Raw genomic sequence first — 21,387 nt, forward strand, 5'->3', positions numbered from 1 at the left:
TAGCCTGGCGGTAACACCGCCTTCCCCGCCTCCGCGCGGTGCGCATGCGCAGAGGAGCCTGCCGAGGCGCGAAGCGGTGGGGGACTGCATAAGGCGGAGTACGCGTGTGCAGCGGCGGCGCTTGCGCAGTGCGGCGGCAGGAGGGGGCGGTGGCGCTCGCCCCGAGTCGTCTGAGGTAAGGGGTGGCGGCGTGGGCAGTTAAGCTCGGCTCCGGCCGGGAGTCGGGTCTGCGGCGGGGCCCCGTTCGTGACTTCAGTCCGGAGGGGAGGCGGCAGGCCTGGGAGGGCCGGGGTCGTGGCGCAGCGAGCGCGGAGCCGCGGGTCTCGGGCGGCCGTTGCCCTTTACCTCCTTAGCGGCGTGTGGCAGCTGTGGAGCTGCGCTGGAGCCGCGACTGAAATCTTGCCACTCGCCTCGTTTCCTGGACGTCTCATAAGCAATGAAATCTCATAAGCAAAGCTTCTTTTTTTTTTTTCTTTTAAGAATTAAAGCATTGTCATGTTAAGATCTTTTATGCACTATAAGGCATGTGTTTCTTGGAGGCTTCTTGTACTAAGTGAAATCTCGAGAAAACTCTCTAGTTCTAGGTTTACTCTTGTTCTAGAGTGTCAAGGAGTAGAAACAGGCTTCCAGTGAAGATAATTTTTTTACCTTGCCTATTAAGATCGGGCAGCGTGGACAGTTGTCAGTCCTGGTTTCAAAACAAGCTACTTTAAATGGGTAGTGCCCATATTAAACCTACTGTTAAGTATCAGAACTAGGTAGTAGTTCTCATTTTTTCTGCTTGGTTTTTTCAGAAAAAAAAAGTTATACCTTCTAGTGCCACCAAGTGGACATCTTTACTTGCCAATAAAAGCTTGCTTTAAAATTATTTTTATTTCAACAGTTATGTTCAACTTTTATGGATGTTTATTGCTAAGTGATGCTTCTTCACATGCTTAAGTATTTTATTCTGAATCGAAATATTTCAAGCACAACAGCTGCTTACCTAATGCCTTGTTGAAGAGTGCCATTTGACAGCAGTAGAACCTGACATTCCTCATTATCCATGAGGATAATGCATACTTCCATGCATACTTTTCTGCCTTTGTTAATAACTCGACCTGGGAAAAATCAGCATGTGAAGAAGTAGTAATTGAAAACCTGGTGGTCTGCTTACTCCTTGATTCTCTTTCCTCCATCTGATGGACTATACAGGAAGTTATGAGAGTAGAGCAGGATGGGCAAGCTTGTTAACAGGATCAACATAGAATACTTCTAATTTGAAATGGAATTTACCACATTTGCTGTATTAGACCACTCACCAAATCCTATGCACACTAGAGCTTGACCTCAAAATCTGGAAACCACTGTAATGGAGCAAGGTCAAAAGAAAAGTCTAGATCAGGTAATCTGTTTGGATAAGGATTACTCTGTTTCCTGTACTAACCTAGCATTAAAAAAGGAATCTTAGAACTCAAAATCATAAATCAATCTGTAGCTGTAAATATACATACCAGAGTTCTGCTGTGTACCGTTAGTCAGCTGTTTTGACTGAGCAGTCGTGCATCATTCTTACAGGTAAAAATCCATCTCTGCATTCTGACTTGTTTACACTACTTGAGCTGTTCTGCCAGATCTGACTTCTGTTATCCATATCCTTGGGACAGAAATGTTCTACATACAGTCTTGTTCTATTTTTTTGATTGTTGTTTTCCCTCTACCTCCTCTTTGCAGTCTTCCATGACTGTAAGCCAGCGAACATGGGAAGCCAAGACATTATTGGGCCAGTTATATTATGTAAATTTGCTGTTTCTTCCAGCAGGTTTCCTTCAATACTTTAGAGCACTGTTTAAGGCAACCTCAGAGGAAGATTCCTGTGTCCTCACCTGTCCTCCCTTGAGGTAGTTCAAGCATGTGTCAACATGTGAATTGCAGGTACTGGTGCCAGCAAGACACAACCTGGGCATGAGTGGAGTGTCCACAAAGGCTTCCCAGTCACACTGCAAGATAGAAGTAGACTCTCTTTCCTCTCCTTTTTTTTTTTTTTTGCTATCTGTAGTATTTGCCAAGTGTTGGTAGGACTACTAATTTATATACTGTTTTCCACTTCCCTTTCAACAACGAAATAATAATCTTGGACTATTTTAAAAAACCTAGTTGCAATGAGAACTGAAATTCTATTCAGAATGGTAAATTTTCAAGGCAAATGCCTATGAAAACAGTTCAAATTTATTTGAAAATAAATCTGAGTAACAAAATATCACTCAGGACGTGCAGCTAAACTAGATCGTCTTAAAACAACGATTCTCATGGTAAACTCCATTCTCCACTTCTGTTTCAGGTTTCATTCCAGAGAAACCGTGTCCCCATTTCTGTATGAATGTTCCAAGTTTATTTCCTTTTATGTTCTTACGAACACCATTGTGGAGACCATGGATTCTGAGGAAGCAGCAATTTTCTCTGCTCAGAGTGCCCTTACTTCAGGCAGCAGGAAAGAAGAACTCTTTCAATCTCATTGGACTAACTGAGGCAGAATTAAAAGAAACATTTGTAAGAGGTGATGGCCCAGGAGGTCAAGCCACAAATAAGACAAACAACTGTGTTGTCTTGAAGCATGTTCCATCTGGGATTGTAGTGAAGGTAATTATATTTTATTTCATTAAGTCACAAATTGCATTGTGTCTTCCAACTCTCCTTTCATAGTAAAGCATAAACACAGTGCAAATCTCTTGGAGGAAAAGTTTGTATGTATTGTAAAGAATCTCAGCAAGAAGCGGGTTTGGCTGTCAGCAGATAAATAAACTTGGGGTCACAGCTGATCTTCCTGGCTTTGACATGCAATACTATTTTGTAGTTTTCAATAAAATGTATCTTCATTGTAGCTGTCTTTCAGTGGCAGCTCCCACATTCCTAACCCTCTTGTGAGTTAGAATGTCTTCCTTAACAAGTTGATCATACTCATTTTGCAGATTCTTTTTAAGCATTACTCTTACCTACTTCTTGTGGATTAATACTTTGAAATTAATTTTTGCTTCCTTATCACAAGGGGAATATACAGTTACATTAGACTCAGAAGAAGCTTTCCAAGATAATATGGAAGCATTAAAGATTAATGCAAAAGCCAGTCTGACAAGTTACAGTAACAAATAATTATTAGGCAGCCTCTCCAAAAATGTATCTGGATACAAAAGTTCCAGTAGTTCTTGGTAGGAGGATGCTCTTGGCTTGGGTGGGGGGAGGGGAGTTTCTTTACTGTAATGGCAGGAATATGTAGACTGAAATGGAAAGCAGAAGAATAAACAGGTTAAAGTTCCAGTTAAAACGACCTGTTCTATTTCTTCAGTGTCATCAAACAAGATCAGTGGAGCAGAACCGAAAGATAGCCAGAGAAATCCTGCAGGAAAAAGTTGACCTTTTCTACAAAGGTGAAGACAGTGATGTTTTTAAAGAGAAGAAAGCATCAGAGAAGAAGAAGCAGGAGAAAAAAAGAAGAGCAAAGGAAAACCTAGAAAGGAAAAAGCACTTTAAAGAGATGCAACAATTGGATAAGAAATAAACATGTGAAATACCCTACTAGGGCAAGTCAGTAAGGGAAACGTTTGTCATTACACCTAAACAGTTTTCAAACTAGCAGATGATGTAGGGCTTCATAAGCAGAACTAAAATACTGAGTATTGACCTGCTATTACTGTAAAACTGACGTGATAAAAGCAGTCATGTACTCCTACTTCTGTCTGCCATCATCTCATTAATGACTTTTAGCGATCAGTTTTTCTGCCAAGTTCCAAAGATGATGAACCAATCCTTGTTAAAAAAGAACTATAACCTCTCCACCATTGTTAATGGAGACCAAAAAAATTCAATAGATCTACTGCCCTACTACTAAGCTGATACCTTATGATGCTTTGTAGGATTTCCAATACATACAGAGAACAGCCCTAAAGCATTATAACTTTCCATCCTTACTCAGCCAATGCCTCTACTGACACAAATCCTTTATAAACAGTGACCAGGTTTAGATACTGGTTCTGATGGTGTAAACAGACATGCTGATGGAAGACACACCAGTTGCTGGTTGCCTCCTTCAGATCTGTTAGCTGAACAAATGCTCTGTCCTACTCCATTATGAATGAAGTTTAAACAGAAGCTTTACAAATCTTATCTGGAGTGGTGAAGAACACTGGGGTGGAAGGCACTCCTGCAAGTGACGGTTGATCCGTCATGTTCTTCAGTTCAAAGGTAAAATTGAGTCATTACAGATAAAGAACACCATGTGTTGGAAGCTGCCTCCCAAGGCAACAGAATCCAATTCATCCAAGCTGTGAAGTAATTAACTTTGCCTCTTCATACTGTATTTTCTTCAAGTATCCATAGCTCCATATGTAGTAGATATCCCAGATATCCCATCTTCCTTAGGATTTAGATTTGATTGTACAATAGTAAATTACAGTCATTTATTATGTTTATCCTATGCTGCAGTTAAACTTGGGCATTTTGGTATCATCACTCATTCTGACAGTTTCCCATTTTATGCAAATACATGCAGCTGCATTTCCTTTGTTACTGTTATTTTGAAGCCACTAGTGAAGTATACTTTCCTGTTTTAATCCTGTTAACAACTTTAATTGCTTAACCAGAATTTCTCTTTAATTTTTGGACAGCACCCTCACTGGCTGCCACCAAGTTTTGGCCTTCAACAGTGAAGGGAGAGTGCTTCAAGAACCAAAGCCATCGTAAGTATTTTGAAAGCAATGGAGACTACTAGCAACTACACCACCTTCTTAGGGAGATAACTGCATCCAGACTGTGCCATGGATGGAAACTCACCAGCAATCTGCAGGCCCGTTCCCTTGTCCGTTCCTGAACTTGAGCCTCCTGCATGAAGGTTAAATTTTTATCTGTTTAGAGTTCTTGTTCATGGAGTATGAATCCGATCAAAGTGACTGTACATAGTTTTAATACAAACTGTTAATGAAAATAAGCTTTATTACGTCAAGTAATAAATACATACAAAGATGCAAATAACAGTTTTAGTAATTTATCCAGAAGTCTCTTTTTTTGGCAAACTTTAAACTGAAATCTCCAGCCTTAATGTAGAACTTAGCTTTCCAGGACCTTGTTATTATTCAATAGGTTTCCCTATTTTCCATACAACTCATGCACTTTAAGTGGACTTCAAAGCACTAACAGTCATGCAAATGTTTATGCAAAACAAACAAAAAAGGGAAAATAGGAGAAGGGGAAGGTTATTTCTAAGCAGGGTCTATGCTGTATGACAAATTGTGACTTAGCAGACTACTAGGTACAGCATGCTATTCTGCATTTATTAAAAAAAATCCTTAGAGCTTATGTCAAACTTTGAAAGATTGACAGTTTGGGGTTAAGTGAATATAGTCAAAGGAAAAAAAAACAGAATGAGACTGTGGCTGGATAAGAAGTGAACTGAAATATAGCCTGGGAGAGAAAGAGCATTCCTCTGCATGCAGTTCAGTTTTCATGTTTTAGAAACATTTTAGGGAGTTTTAACGTCTTTACAAAATGCAAACTCTCAGTAAGTTGAAAAACCCTTGTTTTCTCATTCTTAACTATACATTTTTGTAAGGGCAAAACAAGAAAGGTAAAACATTCAAAATAAAGGAATTTGTCTGAATGTTTCAAGAGTCAAAAGGAATAAGTGTTACTTTTTCTTCATTAAGAGATGGAAAATCTTCCAACTGAATTAGTGGGCTAGGATCTTGCATTTCTTTCCGTCTCAGCCAAGCATTCCCGAACTAATCCTCTAGCATGAATAATGCCTGCAAAAGAATTGGACATATTTTAAATCATCTCATTCAGGTCACACTTGCAATGACAGTCCAGAGAAAGGTTTACCTATTTCTGTCCCCAGTTGCCAAGGCTACCACAGCATGCCTCAGAAAAGGGAGAGATCCCTCGCTTCCCAAACATCAGCTGCTGCTAAACAAGTTTGCTTTCCCAAACTGGCACTATAAATTGAAAAGGGACTAAACCAGGAATGAGAGCATGATTAAGATTTGTAGGTCTGCAGTGACAGGTGTATCTTCATATGCAGTGCAGGCCTATTTAAAACCAGAGACTTAACAGAAAGGGGAAAAAAAAAAAAACATCTTGCCTACCTGTTAGTTATTTTGCTACAGTGGAGTGAGAAAAATACACAGTTATTTGGGGAGTCATTTTAGCAAGCTCTAAAATCTTAATACCTTGGGATAGTTCTCCGAGAGGACGCATCAAAATCCAAGCCATCATAATATTGCTTAAACACAAGTTGTGTCTCTTGTAAGAGTAAGAAGAAATTTTTTATGGTGTGTGCAAAAAGTTACCTCCTAACACTGGCTCAGCTCCCAGTGTAAATCATCACCACTTTACATGCTGCCATATCTACTCTCATCTGATAGACATAATGTGGAATTTTCCACTACAAGTCCTGTTGCCTTGCGTTCCAGCAATCTGGACCTTGATTCCTAATCCTGCAACTAAATCTAGATTCATATTCACAGAGCTGCTGAAAAAACAGAGCTTGAGATAGATTTTTAAATGAGAGACGGACAGATTTTTCTTCAACAAACGAGGTTCTATTTTACTGACAGGGCAAGGTAGAAGGTGATGTCTCTGCTCAATCATGCTCCTTAACAAGGTGGAGAAAGGACAATAAGGCAATATAGGAGGTTTAATGTCTAGTTAGAGATAGTGTATTCTGTTTCTAGAAGGCTGCTAGCCCAGACCACAGCAACAGCCTTTACAACCAAGAAGTACTGACCTGAGACTTGACGGGTGCAAGGCATTGCAGAGGGTTAAACTGACACAGACAAGTAAAGCTGCATCCTGCAGCTGCGGGATGCAGAAACGTGTACTCAAAGCAGTACATTAGACCTGGATCTGGTGGCAGGACGCCCAGTTTATGCAGCAGAACTACCCTGAATTATGTAGAACACTGGGAATTTGGCCAATTTTAGAGGTCAGCAGCCTCTGTGCTTAGGAGCGGGTGGAGCTGGGGACAGGGACTTTATTCAGAAATAACCTCCACATGGCCATGGAGGCTGCAGTCACGTGGTTACCCTCAATCACTTTTGCTCTGACGCTTGCACATGCTCCTGCAGCCATTAGGCTCCCAAAATGGAAAGAGAGGTGTGTTTGTGACCAAAAGATGGCAGCAAAAAGTATTTCTTTGGGATTCTTTGCAACACTGGCAAGTCACAGCGGCAGCATTGAATCTTAAACCTACGTTAGCCAACAAACTAAATACTCATTGCAAGAAGCAGCAAAACAACTTTTCCTCATCAAACTGAACCATTCAGTTCAGAGAACGTCTGCATCTCTCCCGGTGTCTCTCAAGTTGTCCCCATTAGCCTATTGCCATTCATGATCTATTAATACTGACTCAGGCAATGCAATAAAGAGAGACTCCAGCAACATTGATTTTAGCTGGGCCAGATTCCACTTACCACTCATCAGCAGACTTTATTGCATCCTTTCCCAGAACAGCTACTAGTCATTTTATTGCATGTCATGGCAGATATATTACTCTCCCGTAATGGTTGAGCCTTAAATAAAGCTTTGTAGTCTTGGGTAAACGTAAGGGGGATTTGTAAGATGGTAAAGTTAGTTTGTTACAGTAACATTCCCATTCAGGCTTGAACGAGTGAGCCAAACTCAGCACAAGGACCAAGGAAAGGGAGGAAAAGGTAACTACATTATACTGTCAGAGGACCGAACTGCCAGCACAACTGTTGTCAATGGCCTTTCAGGGTCATTTCAGGAGCTGGAGCAGTGGAATGTCCCACTGCTCCTTCAGAAATATCCCTCGCACGTCCCCTGCAGAGGACAATGTCAAGCTGATGTCAGCAGTGGGGCATGCAGGGGTTTCTTTTACACTGCAAGGAAAGGGCATTTATTACCCCTTTTAGCTGACAAAGCAAAGCAAGAGAGACCTCATCAGCCAGGCCTAAAAGCTTCTATGTCCCTTACTAGTGGACTCTTAATGACATCCACTTGACAACAGGTAACGGAGCCCAAGCAGCCCAACACTCCACAGAGAAGAGGAACGTGTATGTTTGACACCTCAGTCTGAACAGCCTTCCTTGACAACCTTTTCTTTTTTTTTTTTTGTAGCTCTTCTCTCCACCAGCCTTAGTGTGAATTACCACAATGTAGTATTTCTTTAGGCAAAATGCACTTCAGTAAAGACTCTTGGGTCAAGTAGATGGGTGATGTATATAAGAAGAAGTAAACAATGCTTGGCTGTATATTTTGGAGACTGGGGAAAAAAGGGAATTGAAGGGGCAAGTAAGTCACGAGGAACCTGAAAGAACATATCCATTAGAGACCTTAAGGGTTCTAAAATAAGGTTTGAATTATTAACTGAAACGCCCCTTGTGCACATGAAACACATTTTGTCACTGGTTTATCTATTAGATACAGCATGAATAGAGTATCCCAAGGTTTCAGTTGCTTGTTAATATGCCTAGTTTAATGATGAGCTCAAGACAGCTCTCTCCTTTCAAAGGAACAGTTGTCATGAAGCAGTATACAAGTAGTCAGTGCACAAAGTGGATGGGACATGATTTTTTTTTTATAAATTTACACATTACCTCTTTTTAGCCTCTCCATCGCACTTTTACTCCCAGCGTACGTGGGTCTAATCTCTTTTCCTAATTCTTCTATGATAGCTAGAAGTTCTGCATATTTGCTTTGCGGTACTTGACTGCTGCTGGTACCCTGTAGTTGAAAGTAGATTAATCTCAATCAAATACTGCTAAAAAAAACCACAACTACAACAAATAGCAACTGGAAATTCATGGAAGACCAGAAATAGCCCTGGAAGCCACTTTTTAAAAAAATAAAATTTCAGGTTTAGTATATAAATATGATTTTCTTTTTGCGGTTGCTGCTACAGTTGGCCACCATGCTACGTGCCCTTCAAAAATTGGGATCAACTAGGAGGATGCAACTACAGGACTGGGACCTTAGGTGAAACAGAAGTTAAAACAGTCCTGCAAGAACAGCAAATTGGGAATTGCTTATTTAACTCTGTTTCTGCTTTTTCAATGTTTAGGTGTATATTTTGTGGAGAAGTTAGCTAGGCAGGGAAAGTGAGAAGCAGAAAAAACAAAACTGCCCATATCATAAGGGAAATCCTATTAAGTCAAATACATTTCATGGGAAGTTTACCACCAGATTCCTGAAGCAGCCCATAGGACTGTCTGTGACACACAATTCACAAGACTAAATTTTAGAGTGTAAATTTGCCGAACAAAAACAGTATAGAAATATTAATTTTTTAACAAATCATTTTAAAATATGTTAGAGCCCTTACTATCAGAACATAACTCAAGACATGTTTCACTGTGACTCAGATGGGATGGGACTAACAGTTAATTAGTAACCAATCTCACTCAGCACTCTGCTTAGTCTAATTTGATCCCAAGACATGTGCGATGAATCAGTCTGCCATTTGGGTTTGATTTCAAATCTTGGTGGGAGGGAGGAACACCTCAGATTACAGGCCACAATCCATGCTACTATGCAAACATAGGGTCAGTGATCTGATTAAAGAAAAACAAGCAGCAGAGCCGTACCTGCATCCCTTGTGTATAGCCTAGAGATGGGGGTCCGTAGTCATTTATAAGCTGTCTATATTGCGCAGATGTTGCCATACTTGTGGAGGGAGAGTGAACGCTCCCAGCTGTAGAGAGAAAAGAGGAAAAAAAATCTGTTATTATCTAAAGATTAATTAGTCTGTTCCATTGGGACACATTTTAATCACTTTTTTCTAAAGCTGTGACCTCTCACCTTTGTCTAAACTCACTAATGACATTTCAGAGTTCTGCTATTTGCTAGGAAGAGAATGGTTAAATTAATGCTTCTCTAATGTTTGTTGTACATGTGAAAATAGTACAGCCTGCAACATTATCAGTGCAAATTGTTTGCCTAAAAGTGAAACACAGTATAGCATGACAGGTTGTTCTGCCTAGACAAACTGTAAATATTAAGGAGCCCTATTTTTGCATATATACATTCCACATAGATGAGTCTAATGTGCTGTGCTATTTTTACTTTTTCAGTGCAAGTTATCTGAAAGTAATTTTGCAACTCAAAGTGTCATCACATGGTCAATGCAAGTTACCCTCAGTACTATTTTCAGCCAATGCCAAAACTATTCATAGGGAACAGTCAGTTGAGGTATATCAGATCTGTTGCTCATTGTATGACATCAGAGGTGAGGAAAGCTACCGTTATTCCTCTTTGTGCAATATCAAACATTTTTAGCCAGTCAATTTGTGCTATATAAGTAAACCAAAGGAAAAATAACATCACTTTGGGTTATGGTTACTTTTGCTAAAGTTACAAAACACTATCTTCAGATCTACAGGGTTTTGAGTCAGCTAGGAGATACAGAAACAGACTCTAATGTGATCATTGACGAACTGCTCCAGAAATGAACAATCAAAACACTTCTTCCCCCTTGCACTGCAACAGTAAGAATTTGGGTTTAAGAAACGACTTTTAGATTTTTCTTAGGGGGCTTAATTATGCCACCCATTTCACAACAGTGCTAGAGGACCTGCTGGTTATGGACTGTACACTCAGGACTAAGGGAGCATTATACCATTCAACTTGTTCACTCTTGCAGCTCAAGTGCCCCTACATCCACTGATGCTGCTCTCTTTGCCTGTAGGCACAGACACAGTCTGCCTGCTGTCTGGAAAAGTCTTCCCCCTTACAAACTCCTTTGCTGAAAATTCCCAACTGTCTTTCATATGAGGAACAGATCTCATTTACCAGCCTTCATTTAAATCTAAATTAAACTGATGCTAAAAGTCACTGGGGCTCAGAACTATGTAAATCTCTAGCTTTGTTTTAAAGTTGCAAGTGATTTCATATTTTGCCCTCACTACAAAAAGAAAATGCCAGCAGTTAGTGTAAAAAGCACTGCTGAACATAGTGGAACAGACTCTTGTCCTCAGTTGGGAAGTCTCTTTCCACTGCAGAATTAATCACAGGATATCACCATGGTGGTGTATTCATTACAAGAAGAAAGTGTGTTCTTAATCTTTAATAGCTAACTGGATGTGAAATCCTAGAAAAGGCAAATTGGGCTGGTCACGAAGTCACCTTAAAAAAGCAAGTTTTCTCTTTGTCTTTAACTAAGCTGCAAAATTTTATGCCATTACAATCTGCATTTCCGTCGCTAAGGTTTCACATTGTCACACTTTGCTAAAGCATAGTAAAACCCAAAAAAACTAAGCAACACACCCATAGAGCACAGCACTGTGAAGGAACACCACAGTTGTCAGCTATTCTCTCAATTAGTTCTTCACATTATCAAAATACATGCACAATTATAAGATTTCTGTATGTACAACTCAGTCAATATTTCAAGTCCAGATGACTGAATTTCAACAGTTATCAAACATGACACAACAGCAAACCGCGTCTTTCCTCAAAGGACTTAAAAATGCTTCAGGAACATTAATGAGCCCCTTGTGCTGCAAGGTAAGAAGGTTTAATTACCTCAATTAAGCAGAGAAAGACTTAAGCGATTTTTCCTCATGTACAGTAAAACAAAAGACCCATCCTGCAAAGACTTGTTCCTGAACTGTTATTGCAAACAGCCACATACAAGACCTGGGAGCTCCAAACTGGTTCAGAATTAAGGCAAGGACTCTGATGACCAGGCTCAGGAATCCTGTTCTACCCACTGAGCAAACCTTAGCTGCAGCCCATGCAAAACAAAAACCAATTCATCACCACCACATTGGTTAATGATAATAGAGTACAGATAATTTACCGATAGTTTCAGGTTATGTCAATTTAAGCAATGACACGTGCTTGGTCTGTACAAAATAACACAGCAGGGTATGTCTAGATAAGAAAGAAACCCTACCAGAAATGTGATGTGCCAAGACAAAGCAGTGAATCTAGGGGCTGACCAGAAAGTTTCACAGATGTGAAAGCCAGCAACATACGGCGTTGCAGTGGACAGTAGCTGGTCTCAGCATGGGAGCTTGAATCCAGCAGTGACTCAGTCAACACTGAATGACAAAAACAAACAAGAACTTTCAGGAAGCAACTATGAGTAAGAACCTGCCGCTGGAGTTGGAGCATCGCTCCTGATTTGAATTAGCAGTCAGATCAGTAGAGTTGCGTCTCCTCGGCAGCCAGGGGTGCTGTATTGTCTACTGTACCCACGACATATGCAGAGCTGTGCTGCAGACACTAGAGGCCATTGCTGAGTACGGCATGCCCTGCCAAATGACAGATCGTGGTAACCATGGTGAGTTTACCCGTTTCTTTGCAGTCTGCATCAAAAATGTAATAAGACATAATGCCATGCGCCGACCACTTTATCAGCAGCAGCAGGCCCCGAGAACAAAGAAAAGGATTTGACTTGGCCATGGTACCAGCCTCCATACACCCATGTCAGAAGTTGTGCCAGTCAAACTCAGCTGGAGGGGGGGAGAAATTAAAAATCCTTGATTTCACCTCAATTTAAGATGATGCAATCACGAAAATGAAATTAATTGTGGGGGTATTAGTATCTCACAGGGTAACAGACCTTGAGCTTTTTGACCTATCACTTTGTATGTTAATCTCAAGCAGAAGCCCTGGGTCTTGGATGACTATTACTCAATTAACCCAAAATACATCTGCATGTCTGAACATCCTGTATATCTCAGATTTTAAAAAAAAAAAAAAAAAAAAAAAAAAAAAGATCACCAGCTATTGCTATTATAGTTAGCAAGAAAAATTAGGCCAGGAAGTCTCACAGTCAATACCCAGTCAAAAATGAGTGTGATGATTAGGTATTCACTAGAGAGAAAAAAAGGAGGGGGGATCTAAATTGAGGCTTGCAGTCTCACGTTAAAATGACAATGGAGACAAGACAGTTAAGAATTGACAGAATCTAAAAGGGAGTGTGCTTGGTACTGAATTTAAGTGACACCCTGTATCACATCCCAAATTGTCTTAGTGCTTGCTGCTGTTTAAAACCTAAATTAATATACACACTTTCCTCCCTCCACTTTCCTAATTAAATGTACACAAAACCTTTTATATACCCATTTATTCTTGTGCCAACAATGTCTTTTATTTCTGTATTCAAACAGAAGACTGCCAGAAGCATTTTTGCCCACAAAAATATAGTGATTTTCTTGTTAATCAATATTAATCTTTATTAATTGGGGGGTGGGGGGAGGTGTCTAACAATACAGCAAACAAATTAGATTCTTGTGTCAAAATCTCTTCCTTCCAGCAGTCTCTCTGAAGCCCAAATTAACACCCTGGGAGACAAAGGATCTCGAATCAATCTTTGTTTGCCTAAACTCCCACTGACCAGGAATCTTCCAATTAATTTCTGATAGGTTTGTAGGGTTCCCTTCAGCTCCTTTGCTACTGTCTCCAAGCTTGAGCAATGATACCAATTTGCTGATCTAAGTTTTAATTCTTAATTCTATTGCTGTTTTTTGCTGGAATAATAACTGGGAAGGCAGCTTGCTGTGTACCCTGCAAGGAAGCAGTGAGAGCAGGAATGCCAGGGTACACTCACCTGATCTGCTCCCAGCAGATGCCATGGCATCTACACAGCTCAACTGCCAACCTGTTTCACAAACAGCAAAGTAAAATCAGGAACAGTTACTCAACTCACCAACTTACTCATGTAGAAATGACTTAGACAAGCCAAGAGCCAACCACATTGGATATGTGTTTCTCTGTTACCCTGTACTTTGTAAGGTCCTCTAAAACTGCATAGGTAAACTCCTGCCATTTTACAAACTCTCTGTACGCACGAACATGACAGCATACAAGAAGCAATACCTGTAGCCTGGAATTTATCCAAGGTACATGGTATAGTCTGTGGAATCTCACTGCTTCTATCTCTATTTCACAGTCTCTTCAAGCTTGAGGTTGCTTGCAACATAAAGGCTGTTGCCATTTAGATGGCTAGCGGTCATCACCTCTTTATATAGAGCCCAGTGCTGGAGGTTACTGCCTCTGCCACACAACTGGAGGACGTTCCTCATCTGCTTCAGATGATGGCAGTTTGATTCCTGACAGTATGCAGTAAAAGACAGCGAGGCTGGAGTATTTCAACTGAGAGGATATAAATTCTTCTGTCCTAAACTGGACAACTTTGCAAGAAAACACATGAGAAATGTTCACGTAAGCTGCTCTGGCAATGTACATTGGTAAGCATCTTCAAGCACAAGGGGACACGTAACATCTTCAACCAGCACAGCCATTTCTGCGGCGAGTATCTGAACACAGCCTGAATCACAGTTGTAGTGTTTTGGCTGACTACAAGAATATTTGATTCCTTAGCCATCTACGCACTTTGGAACTCCTTGCCATCCATGGGACGTCACGTGCATCTCTACACGGGTAGATCTACTGCATAGCCAAGCCACACACTGAACTCTACAGGAGTTGCCAACCCAGAGCAAAAACAGACAGCCCCCATTTCCCCAACCTTCCAATAATTTTTTTAATTTAAAGTAATGGACCCCATTCTCATTTGCACAAGATATTCCTTATAGCACTGCCTGTGAAAGTTGTATTTTCACCCACTATTTCCCCCTCAAACATTAGCCCTTGTGGTAGAAACAGACCTTTCTTTGAATAAAACTATTTCCTTTCAAAAAAATTCAGTGCGCACATACATAAATATGTTCTCAAGAACTAGGACATTCTTTATCATAACAGCCAGAGGCCTTGCTCTTTTGATCTGTCACACTCCGGGCCTTTCCTCTAGTACTCTCGTTTCATTTAATCTTTCCATGTGGATAACGGACATGTTTTATGTCTCCTCTTCCTAACCTCCTGCCTTTTTTTTTTTTTTTAATCAGAAAAACAAAAGACAGTCACTGGGACTCCTCACCATTCTTCTTTTCTAGCTTAAGACACAGGCCATTTCTACGCTAGCAAGTTATTTGGCACAACAAGGAAAGGATCAAAAGATGAAAGCATTTGGTACATGTACACCACATGTAGTTGAGGTGAGGGGGTATGACTTAAGATTAGGTCCCCCAGAGTAAGTGTCTGTATTGTAGGTATGGTTCAAAGCTCTCCAGTCGTTGTTTTGGACCCTTGTGTTCCCATTAAAAGGGATGGAGCATCAGTGTTGCACAACTGTAGCAGAGCTTCTAGTTCACTTTTATCGAAAAGGAATCAAGTTAGCATGAACCAAAACCACTCTGCAACTCAACCAACGTGATGGGTGGGGACAATGAGATTTGCTGACTGTGAAAAGCATACCATTGGTCTGAAGCTGAACACTCAGGTAGGCAAAGCCAAAAATGCCAGTTTTCTAAATGTCCAAACAAGTCCACTTGAAAATTGCTAATTCTAAAATGTTTAGCGTGCTTCTTTTCAGATTATTTTTAACCTCACATGGACTTCAAGAAATCAGGGAACCAGCAAATTTCAGTTTGAATCGGAGGGGGGAGTCTCTTTCCTAGAAATTATCCCCTCTGCTATGGCATGAACACTTTGCTCTCTGTTCTGCCTACAAACAGTATTCCTTCCAGTATTCCCGCTCCAAAAACAACCTCTCAATATGGAAAAGAATATCAAACATAAGCTGCCTCTGCAAAGCAAGCCATTTGCTCATGCAAGCCTGCACTGCAGTCTTAATGATACAGGGAATGGCCTAGTGTGTACTTGGTATCATTTCTCAGGACTGAATGAGATTGGTCTCTCCATTTGCAAGCTATAGCCCCAGTTAGGGAAATTCTTTTTGTTTCACCTCTCACTAAGAACTTGCACTTTTCACCAAGAAACTTCTGGTTGCTGTGAGGTGTGGCAGGTGCACTGACAGCCCTGTTGGTCCTCAGCCACAGCAGTACCTGTTGTACAGGTCACCACTTGCTCATGTGGAGCCAAGACGCAGCTCCTTTCCTTGTCACAGTCCACTGGAATTTGTTTTTCCAGATCCTACATACAACAGTTTTTAAGATTTATTACAGTAACAGGTTTTTGTCTTGAAACTTGACATTTCTACAAGAATCAGATTAAAACAAAAGGAAAATCCCAAGTTGTTTCTGCTGGCTTCTGTATCTTAAAACTACTTTTCTCTGACCTATGCATACTCCGTACAACATAGGAATGCTGGTGAATATCCACAGAGCCAGAAAACACATGGAAACAAGGGGAAAGACAAACTACAGACCAGTTCACAGCTGGTGTAAATCTCTCTGGTTCTACTGAAGTCAATGGAGATGCTCTACTTCACCCTCAGCTCAGCAGCTGGCCTTTTTACAGAGAAATAGAGTTAAACAATATGAAACACAAGGAAGATGAGGAGTAAACTACTTTGCAGGACTCAGTATGATTTGCAAGAGAATACAAACAAATCAAAACATGGCTGTTAGAAGGGGTAGCAAGTGTTCCCCTGGGACACTGCATGGTCAGGTGAGGCTGGGAAGGTAGAGCCACAGCATCACAGGTCCCTAACAGACCACATTCTACTGCCCAGGCAGAGAAGGTGCTTGGGCAGGAGATTCAATAGGGCTCCCCAAGCGCAGTTTGGAACGAACAACCTGGGGTGCTACACACAGGGACCCAATTCCCAGAGCACAGGCCCTCCAGGAAGGTGACTGGTAATTCAGACAAAACACTGCAAGCCTGAGTGCAGACACCCTGAGCTAGGTGTCACCACTGACCTGGGCAATGGGGAAGAGGAATAGGCATCAAATTCTGCTGTAACAATGCATTCTTCTTCCCTTAGCCTGGTGTAAGGCAGAGGAGTCAGCACCCGGATGCTTCCAGCATCCTGAGTCACTCGCGGAGCAGCCTCATTTTCCTCACCCTCAGTCATCCCCAGATCTGCCGACAACCCACAGAGGCTTCCTCCCCATATTCCCTCCCCCGAACAGCTCCTCTCCCTCAGGACTTCAGTCCAGGTTTTTGAGTCCCCAACATGCGCCCGTGCAAGAACAGAGCACAGTCACCCATCAACCACCACTGCTTCATCTCACTGATCCACTTACTGTGTGCAGTTTAAACATGATTTTGCAGAGTGACCACTCAGCCTAAACTTGAAAGGAGTTAGCTCTGCAGCAAGGACACAGCTCCAGGAGCTGAGTCGACACTGCCTTTCCAAATACTCCTGCACCAGAAGCCCTGCACTGCAGGGAAGCAGCATTACCTCCCAGAGGAAAATCCCTGTGAGATCCACAGCTGCCCAGAGCCCTCCGTCGGCCGAGACCAAAATATTCACCGTTCATACAGAGAGGCTTCTGCAGGGCTGATTTCAGGCCAAAAGGGACAGATTTCCTGTTTTCCTCTTCTCTGCAGGACGGGGCGCGGGAGGGGGGGGGGTGTCCTTCACCCCAGGTTTGGAAGCAAACCTAGGATTTATCCTCCTGGCTGGGGGGCATTTAATTTAAGCACAATAGAGCAGCAATCTCCTTCAACTCAGAATTAAGCTCCAGAAAGGAGGGGGCTATTTGCAGTCATATCACTCTGAATGCGATATGTGCAACTGCAAGGACTGCTTTGTCTAACTCCCTTGGCCTTAGGCCACGGTGCTGGCAATACCACTAGCTAGAGGAAGAGCTGGTGCGTGAGGATAATGGCAGAAGACAGGGAGGGAAGAGAGAGCCCATTTTGGATTCAGAGGAGGACATTCTTTCATTGAAAAGATTCTGGGGGTGTTGAGGATGATCCGAACTCAGAAGAGAGGACAACTTAGACAGGAATAGTTCCAGCATGACAGCAAACTGCTGCTAACTTGCCATTAGGAGGAAAAAAGGACGGGGCGGGGGGGGGGGGAGAAGATAAAACTGCATGAAAGAATCTAAAACCCCGATCGGAGCCAGAGCGTTAGAAAGCACACAGACAGGGCAGCAAGAGGACTGGAGACAGAAACTTCACCACTCAGCTCACATTGTGAGCGGCATGTCTGACCCGGGATTTTGCAGTCCTCACTCGCAGAGCAGCCAGACTCGGATCCCCCCCCATAGCATGACCTAATCCCCACCCCTCACCCACCATCGCAAAATACCACCTTTGTTTTCCCTGCAATTTTACGGCTGTTCCGGAGAGCAAGGCACAGGTTCTCGAGGGAGCCGACAGAACGGTTTCCCTTGCTGGGCTTTGTTTTGTTTCTTTTTTTTTTCCTCCAGTGACACTTCTGCTTTTTGTCAAAAAATCCTTAGCACATCCCCTGCTTCCTGACCCCTTTGCAGACCAGCGCTCGGGCCCCCGGTGCTGCCCACACACAACCCAGGCACAACAAGCCTTTACATGCTCGCAGCCCCCCTGAGCTCAGCTCCACACAGGATCAAAGTGTCTGAGGCACAGGGACCTCGGTTCATCCACCAGCTGGTGACGATTCCTTGCGGTAAAATAAGATTGCTGCTCTCCTGGTAACTAGAATAGAGGTGCATCTTGTTGATCCCTTTCGTTCATCAATCCCCCAGGATTACAATCACAAACGGCGCTGTAAAAATCACCCAGGCAGATTTCCCTCCCTCCCTCCTAAACCCAACCGCGAAACTTTCTCTTCCAAAAAAAAAAAAAAAAAAAAAAAATCAGCCTGATTTCTGGCTGCGGATGGTCTGATGCCAACCCTGCAGGCTGGGGCTGCGGGGAAGGGAGACAAATATTATTTTTAAGTCAGAACCAACTTCTCCATTTTGGTTCTGTTTAATACTAGCCGACGTACACAGATTAGCGAGATCCCCTCCAAATACTCCACAGCAAAGCAATTGCTACTGCGGCTTTGTTCAGACTGCACCGATTTACACACACTCCCCGCAACGGAGACCCACTTTTCCAGCAAACACCTCAGCACAAGAAAAAACACTTGCCTGCTGTTACCTTCGGAAATTAGGGGGGGGGGGGGGAAGGGGGGGGATGTAGTAAAAAAAAAAAGAAAGTTAATGCCATCAAGGAAACTTTTTAAAGAGGAAAGTTGGAAAGACTCCTGTACAGACCCAAGGAAGAGGAATAATTCTTAAAAAGGGCTTTTGCAAGAAATAAAGAGCAATTCCTGCCCCCACCCCCCCACCCCGTTCCAAAAAATCTCCAGCGGGCGGAGAGGGCTCCTCCGCCCGGGCTGCTCCGGGGAGCCGGGAGACTCCGAGGGGTGAGCGGGGACCGAGGGTCCCCCTGAGGCGCTGGCGGTCCCCCCGTCCCCTCACGCCCGGCGGCGGAGGGTGCGAGGCCGGGGTCCCGGGCGGCCTCTCCGCCTGAGGAGAGCGGCCCGGGGCGGCCCCTCCGCCTGAGGAGAGCGGCTCGGCGGCCGCGCGCGTGAGGCGAGGCGCGGCGCGAGCGGCACTTGCGGCGTCCCGCCAGCAGCGGTCCTCGCTGAGGCGCCGGCGGAATATTCCTGATCCAGATCAATCAGCCGCCCCGGGGAGCCGAGCATGGAGGAAACCCGGCGGCCGGAGCCCCGGAGCGGCGGCGGAGGCGCCGGGCCGGGCCGGCGGGCGCGGCGCCCCCGCGGAGGGGCGGCGGCGGTGGGGGGCTAACGGCGCCGGCCGGCGGGCGGGCGCTGGTAATGGCGGCGCGGAGCCGGCGCGGAGCCGCTGCCCCGCCATACCGGACTGGGCAAAAACTCGAGTCCGGGGCTTCCCCCCAGGTGCCGGTGCGGCACCGCGGCGCCCCGCCGCACGCCTCCCAAACTTGCCACCCAGTTGCCGCCGCGGACTTACCCGGGTTGAGGGGAGTCCCGGGGATGTGGGCGTTCAAGTTGGGCTTGTAAGACATTCCCAGAGACATGGCCAGCGGGAGGAGGAGAAGCGTCCTGAAATTCAGTGAAGCGTCTCCGTGTCTCCCAGACACTTTGGGTTGTTTACAGCAGTAGCAGCACCGGCAAATATGGCCGTCAGTTATATTGACACCCACAATGCAATATATCATCCATACATCATGAGGAGACGCGGATCCAAAAACTTTGAGGGAGACGAGGCAGCCACCCGCCGCGGCGGCCCGGCGCCCCGCGCACCTCGGCGCGGAGGGGGCGCGGAGGGGGCGCGGCGGCGGGGGGTGCCGCGGCCATCCCCTCACAGACAATGGAGCTCCCCTCAGGGACGCCGCCGTGAGAGGAGCCGGGCGGGGAGGGGAGGGCGGGCGGGGAGGGGAGCCCGGCGACGGCGAGATGGGGGGGTGTTTTAATTAACTTCGGAAAGTTTTGGCACAACTTCTCATTTAAATCGGCTGTGCCTGCGCCGTGCGGCGGGGGGGCCGCGGCCAGCAGCCCCTGTCAGAGGAGAAAGGCTGACGCGTCCCTCAGGGTGGCCCAACTGTCGCTGCCTTCCCGCCTCCCCCCCTCACCTCAAATCAGGCGTTCACCTCTGATTTATTCCCCGTCTCCCCCCGCTAATTTTGATGGAAAATACCTGTTGATAATTTTAGAATAAAAGATTTTTTTTTCCCTAGATGCCGCCAAGGAAAAATCTGCCCTTTTTTTTTTCTTTTCTTCCAAACCACTGTTTCTCTCCACTTGAAGGTTGAACGTTAATATAGATTGCAGCTTCTGAGGGATTAAAAAATAAATACGAATCTCGTTGATAATTGACTCATTTTCTGCTTGCAAGCAGCAGTAAAACTTCGCCCCCCCCAAAAAAAAAATTTTTAAAAAATCTAGATTTGCAGATTAAATTATGAAGCTTTCCAGCCTGCATCTGCCACTTCAGAACTCATGCTTTTCACTGCAAGACATTCAGGTCTGCTCCTTCTGTCAGTTAATCTCAAACACACCTCTATAATCGTTAAATTACTCCAGATTTATACCTATATAACTGTTTGGGACCTGGACGACCTCTCCTTTGGCACACAGCTCAGCCTGAGACCCACAAGATAAGACCCACATGTATGTCTTACCAGAAGCCACTCTGGGATCGGTGAGGTAGTTGGTAGTTTTATTGCAGGTGTTAATATCTATCCAAAGCTATATACTGCTCTTAATGCCTATATACTGCTTTTAATGCCACTGACAGCAAACACAGATAGCCCGATCCTGCTCCTGGGAAGTCAGGGGCAAATTCCTTTTAAGTGACACTGATTTAGGCCTGTACTATCTCTCACTGTGGACTGCTCTGCAGAGGGAGGCAGGTACCATCTCCATTGCAGAGACATGGAAATAGTCACAGAGCAATTAGGTGATTTTCTCCGCATAAAGGAGAATTGAGGCAGAGTGGGAAAAGCGAGTCAGCCTTTGAGACTCCTCAGCTCATGCCCTAGCAACTGCACACTGCATGAAAGAAACATCTAAAAAATATGACTGGTAACCAGATTAAATACGTGATCTTGTTATGGTTTTGTATTTTATCTCTGGTCCAAGTACGTGACTCCAGCTATCATGGCAAAGGCCAGAGTGGCACAGACTATCCTTACAATAACTGATCCATGCTCCAGTCTGTTGGAGAGGGGACCTAAGAGCCCCAG

General features: G+C 43.8%; 2 protein-coding genes across 11 annotated transcripts; one reads left to right on the plus strand and one right to left on the minus strand.

Moving 5' to 3' along the window:
- The first annotated feature begins 48 nt into the window (after positions 1 to 48).
- On the plus strand, positions 49 to 5,027 carry MTRFR (mitochondrial translation release factor in rescue). Of its 7 annotated transcripts, none has more exons than XR_012652310.1 (5): positions 64 to 175; positions 1,802 to 1,914; positions 2,321 to 2,619; positions 3,323 to 4,218; positions 4,641 to 5,027. XR_012652310.1 is itself a non-coding variant. In XM_075041396.1 (5 exons), the coding sequence occupies exons 3-4, from the start codon at positions 2,356 to 2,358 to the stop codon at positions 3,533 to 3,535; spliced, it is 477 nt and encodes a 158-aa protein (XP_074897497.1). In that variant the 5' UTR covers positions 64 to 175; positions 1,802 to 1,914; positions 2,321 to 2,355; the 3' UTR covers positions 3,536 to 3,565; positions 4,641 to 5,027. The 7 variants fall into 7 exon arrangements, 6 of the variants coding, with proteins under 6 accessions (XP_074897494.1, XP_074897497.1, XP_074897498.1 ...); XM_075041396.1 differs by having other exon boundaries at positions 3,323 to 3,565; XM_075041397.1 differs by having other exon boundaries at positions 3,323 to 3,561.
- CDK2AP1 (cyclin dependent kinase 2 associated protein 1) lies at positions 4,946 to 20,053 on the minus strand. 4 transcript variants are annotated; one of them, XM_075041387.1, is made up of 4 exons: positions 19,653 to 20,053; positions 9,573 to 9,679; positions 8,586 to 8,712; positions 4,946 to 5,774 (listed from the first exon to the last, which is right to left on the minus strand). In XM_075041387.1, exons 1-4 carry the CDS (start codon positions 19,858 to 19,860, stop codon positions 5,707 to 5,709), a joined length of 510 nt encoding a protein of 169 aa, XP_074897488.1. In that variant the 5' UTR covers positions 19,861 to 20,053; the 3' UTR covers positions 4,946 to 5,706. The 4 variants fall into 4 exon arrangements, with proteins under 4 accessions (XP_074897488.1, XP_074897492.1, XP_074897491.1 ...); XM_075041391.1 differs by lacking the exon at positions 19,653 to 20,053 and adding an exon at positions 18,002 to 18,137; XM_075041390.1 differs by lacking the exon at positions 19,653 to 20,053 and adding an exon at positions 11,882 to 12,241.
- Between the last annotated feature and the right edge of the window lie 1,334 nt (positions 20,054 to 21,387).

The sequence above is a fragment of the Buteo buteo genome, chromosome 11, assembly GCF_964188355.1.
Source record: "Buteo buteo chromosome 11, bButBut1.hap1.1, whole genome shotgun sequence".
Classification (NCBI taxonomy): domain Eukaryota; kingdom Metazoa; phylum Chordata; class Aves; order Accipitriformes; family Accipitridae; genus Buteo; species Buteo buteo.

Bases quoted from the DNA above. Each gene is read 5' to 3' on its own strand.
- CDK2AP1 (XM_075041387.1), bottom strand. From the start codon at position 19,860: ATGATATATTGCATTGTGGGTGTCAATATAACTGACGGCCATATTTGC. The intron at 9,680-19,652 runs GTAAGTCCGCGG...TTCTCTCTACAG, and splicing joins CGGGACTCCCCTCAACCCGG to CTGGGAGCGTTCACTCTCCC. The intron at 5,775-8,585 runs GTAATGTGTAAA...ATTCTTTTGCAG, and splicing joins GATGGAGAGGCTAAAAAGAG to GCATTATTCATGCTAGAGGA.
- MTRFR (XM_075041393.1), top strand. From the start codon at position 2,356: ATGAATGTTCCAAGTTTATTTCCTTTTATGTTCTTACGAACACCATTG. The intron at 2,620-3,322 runs GTAATTATATTT...CTATTTCTTCAG, and splicing joins CATCTGGGATTGTAGTGAAG to TGTCATCAAACAAGATCAGT.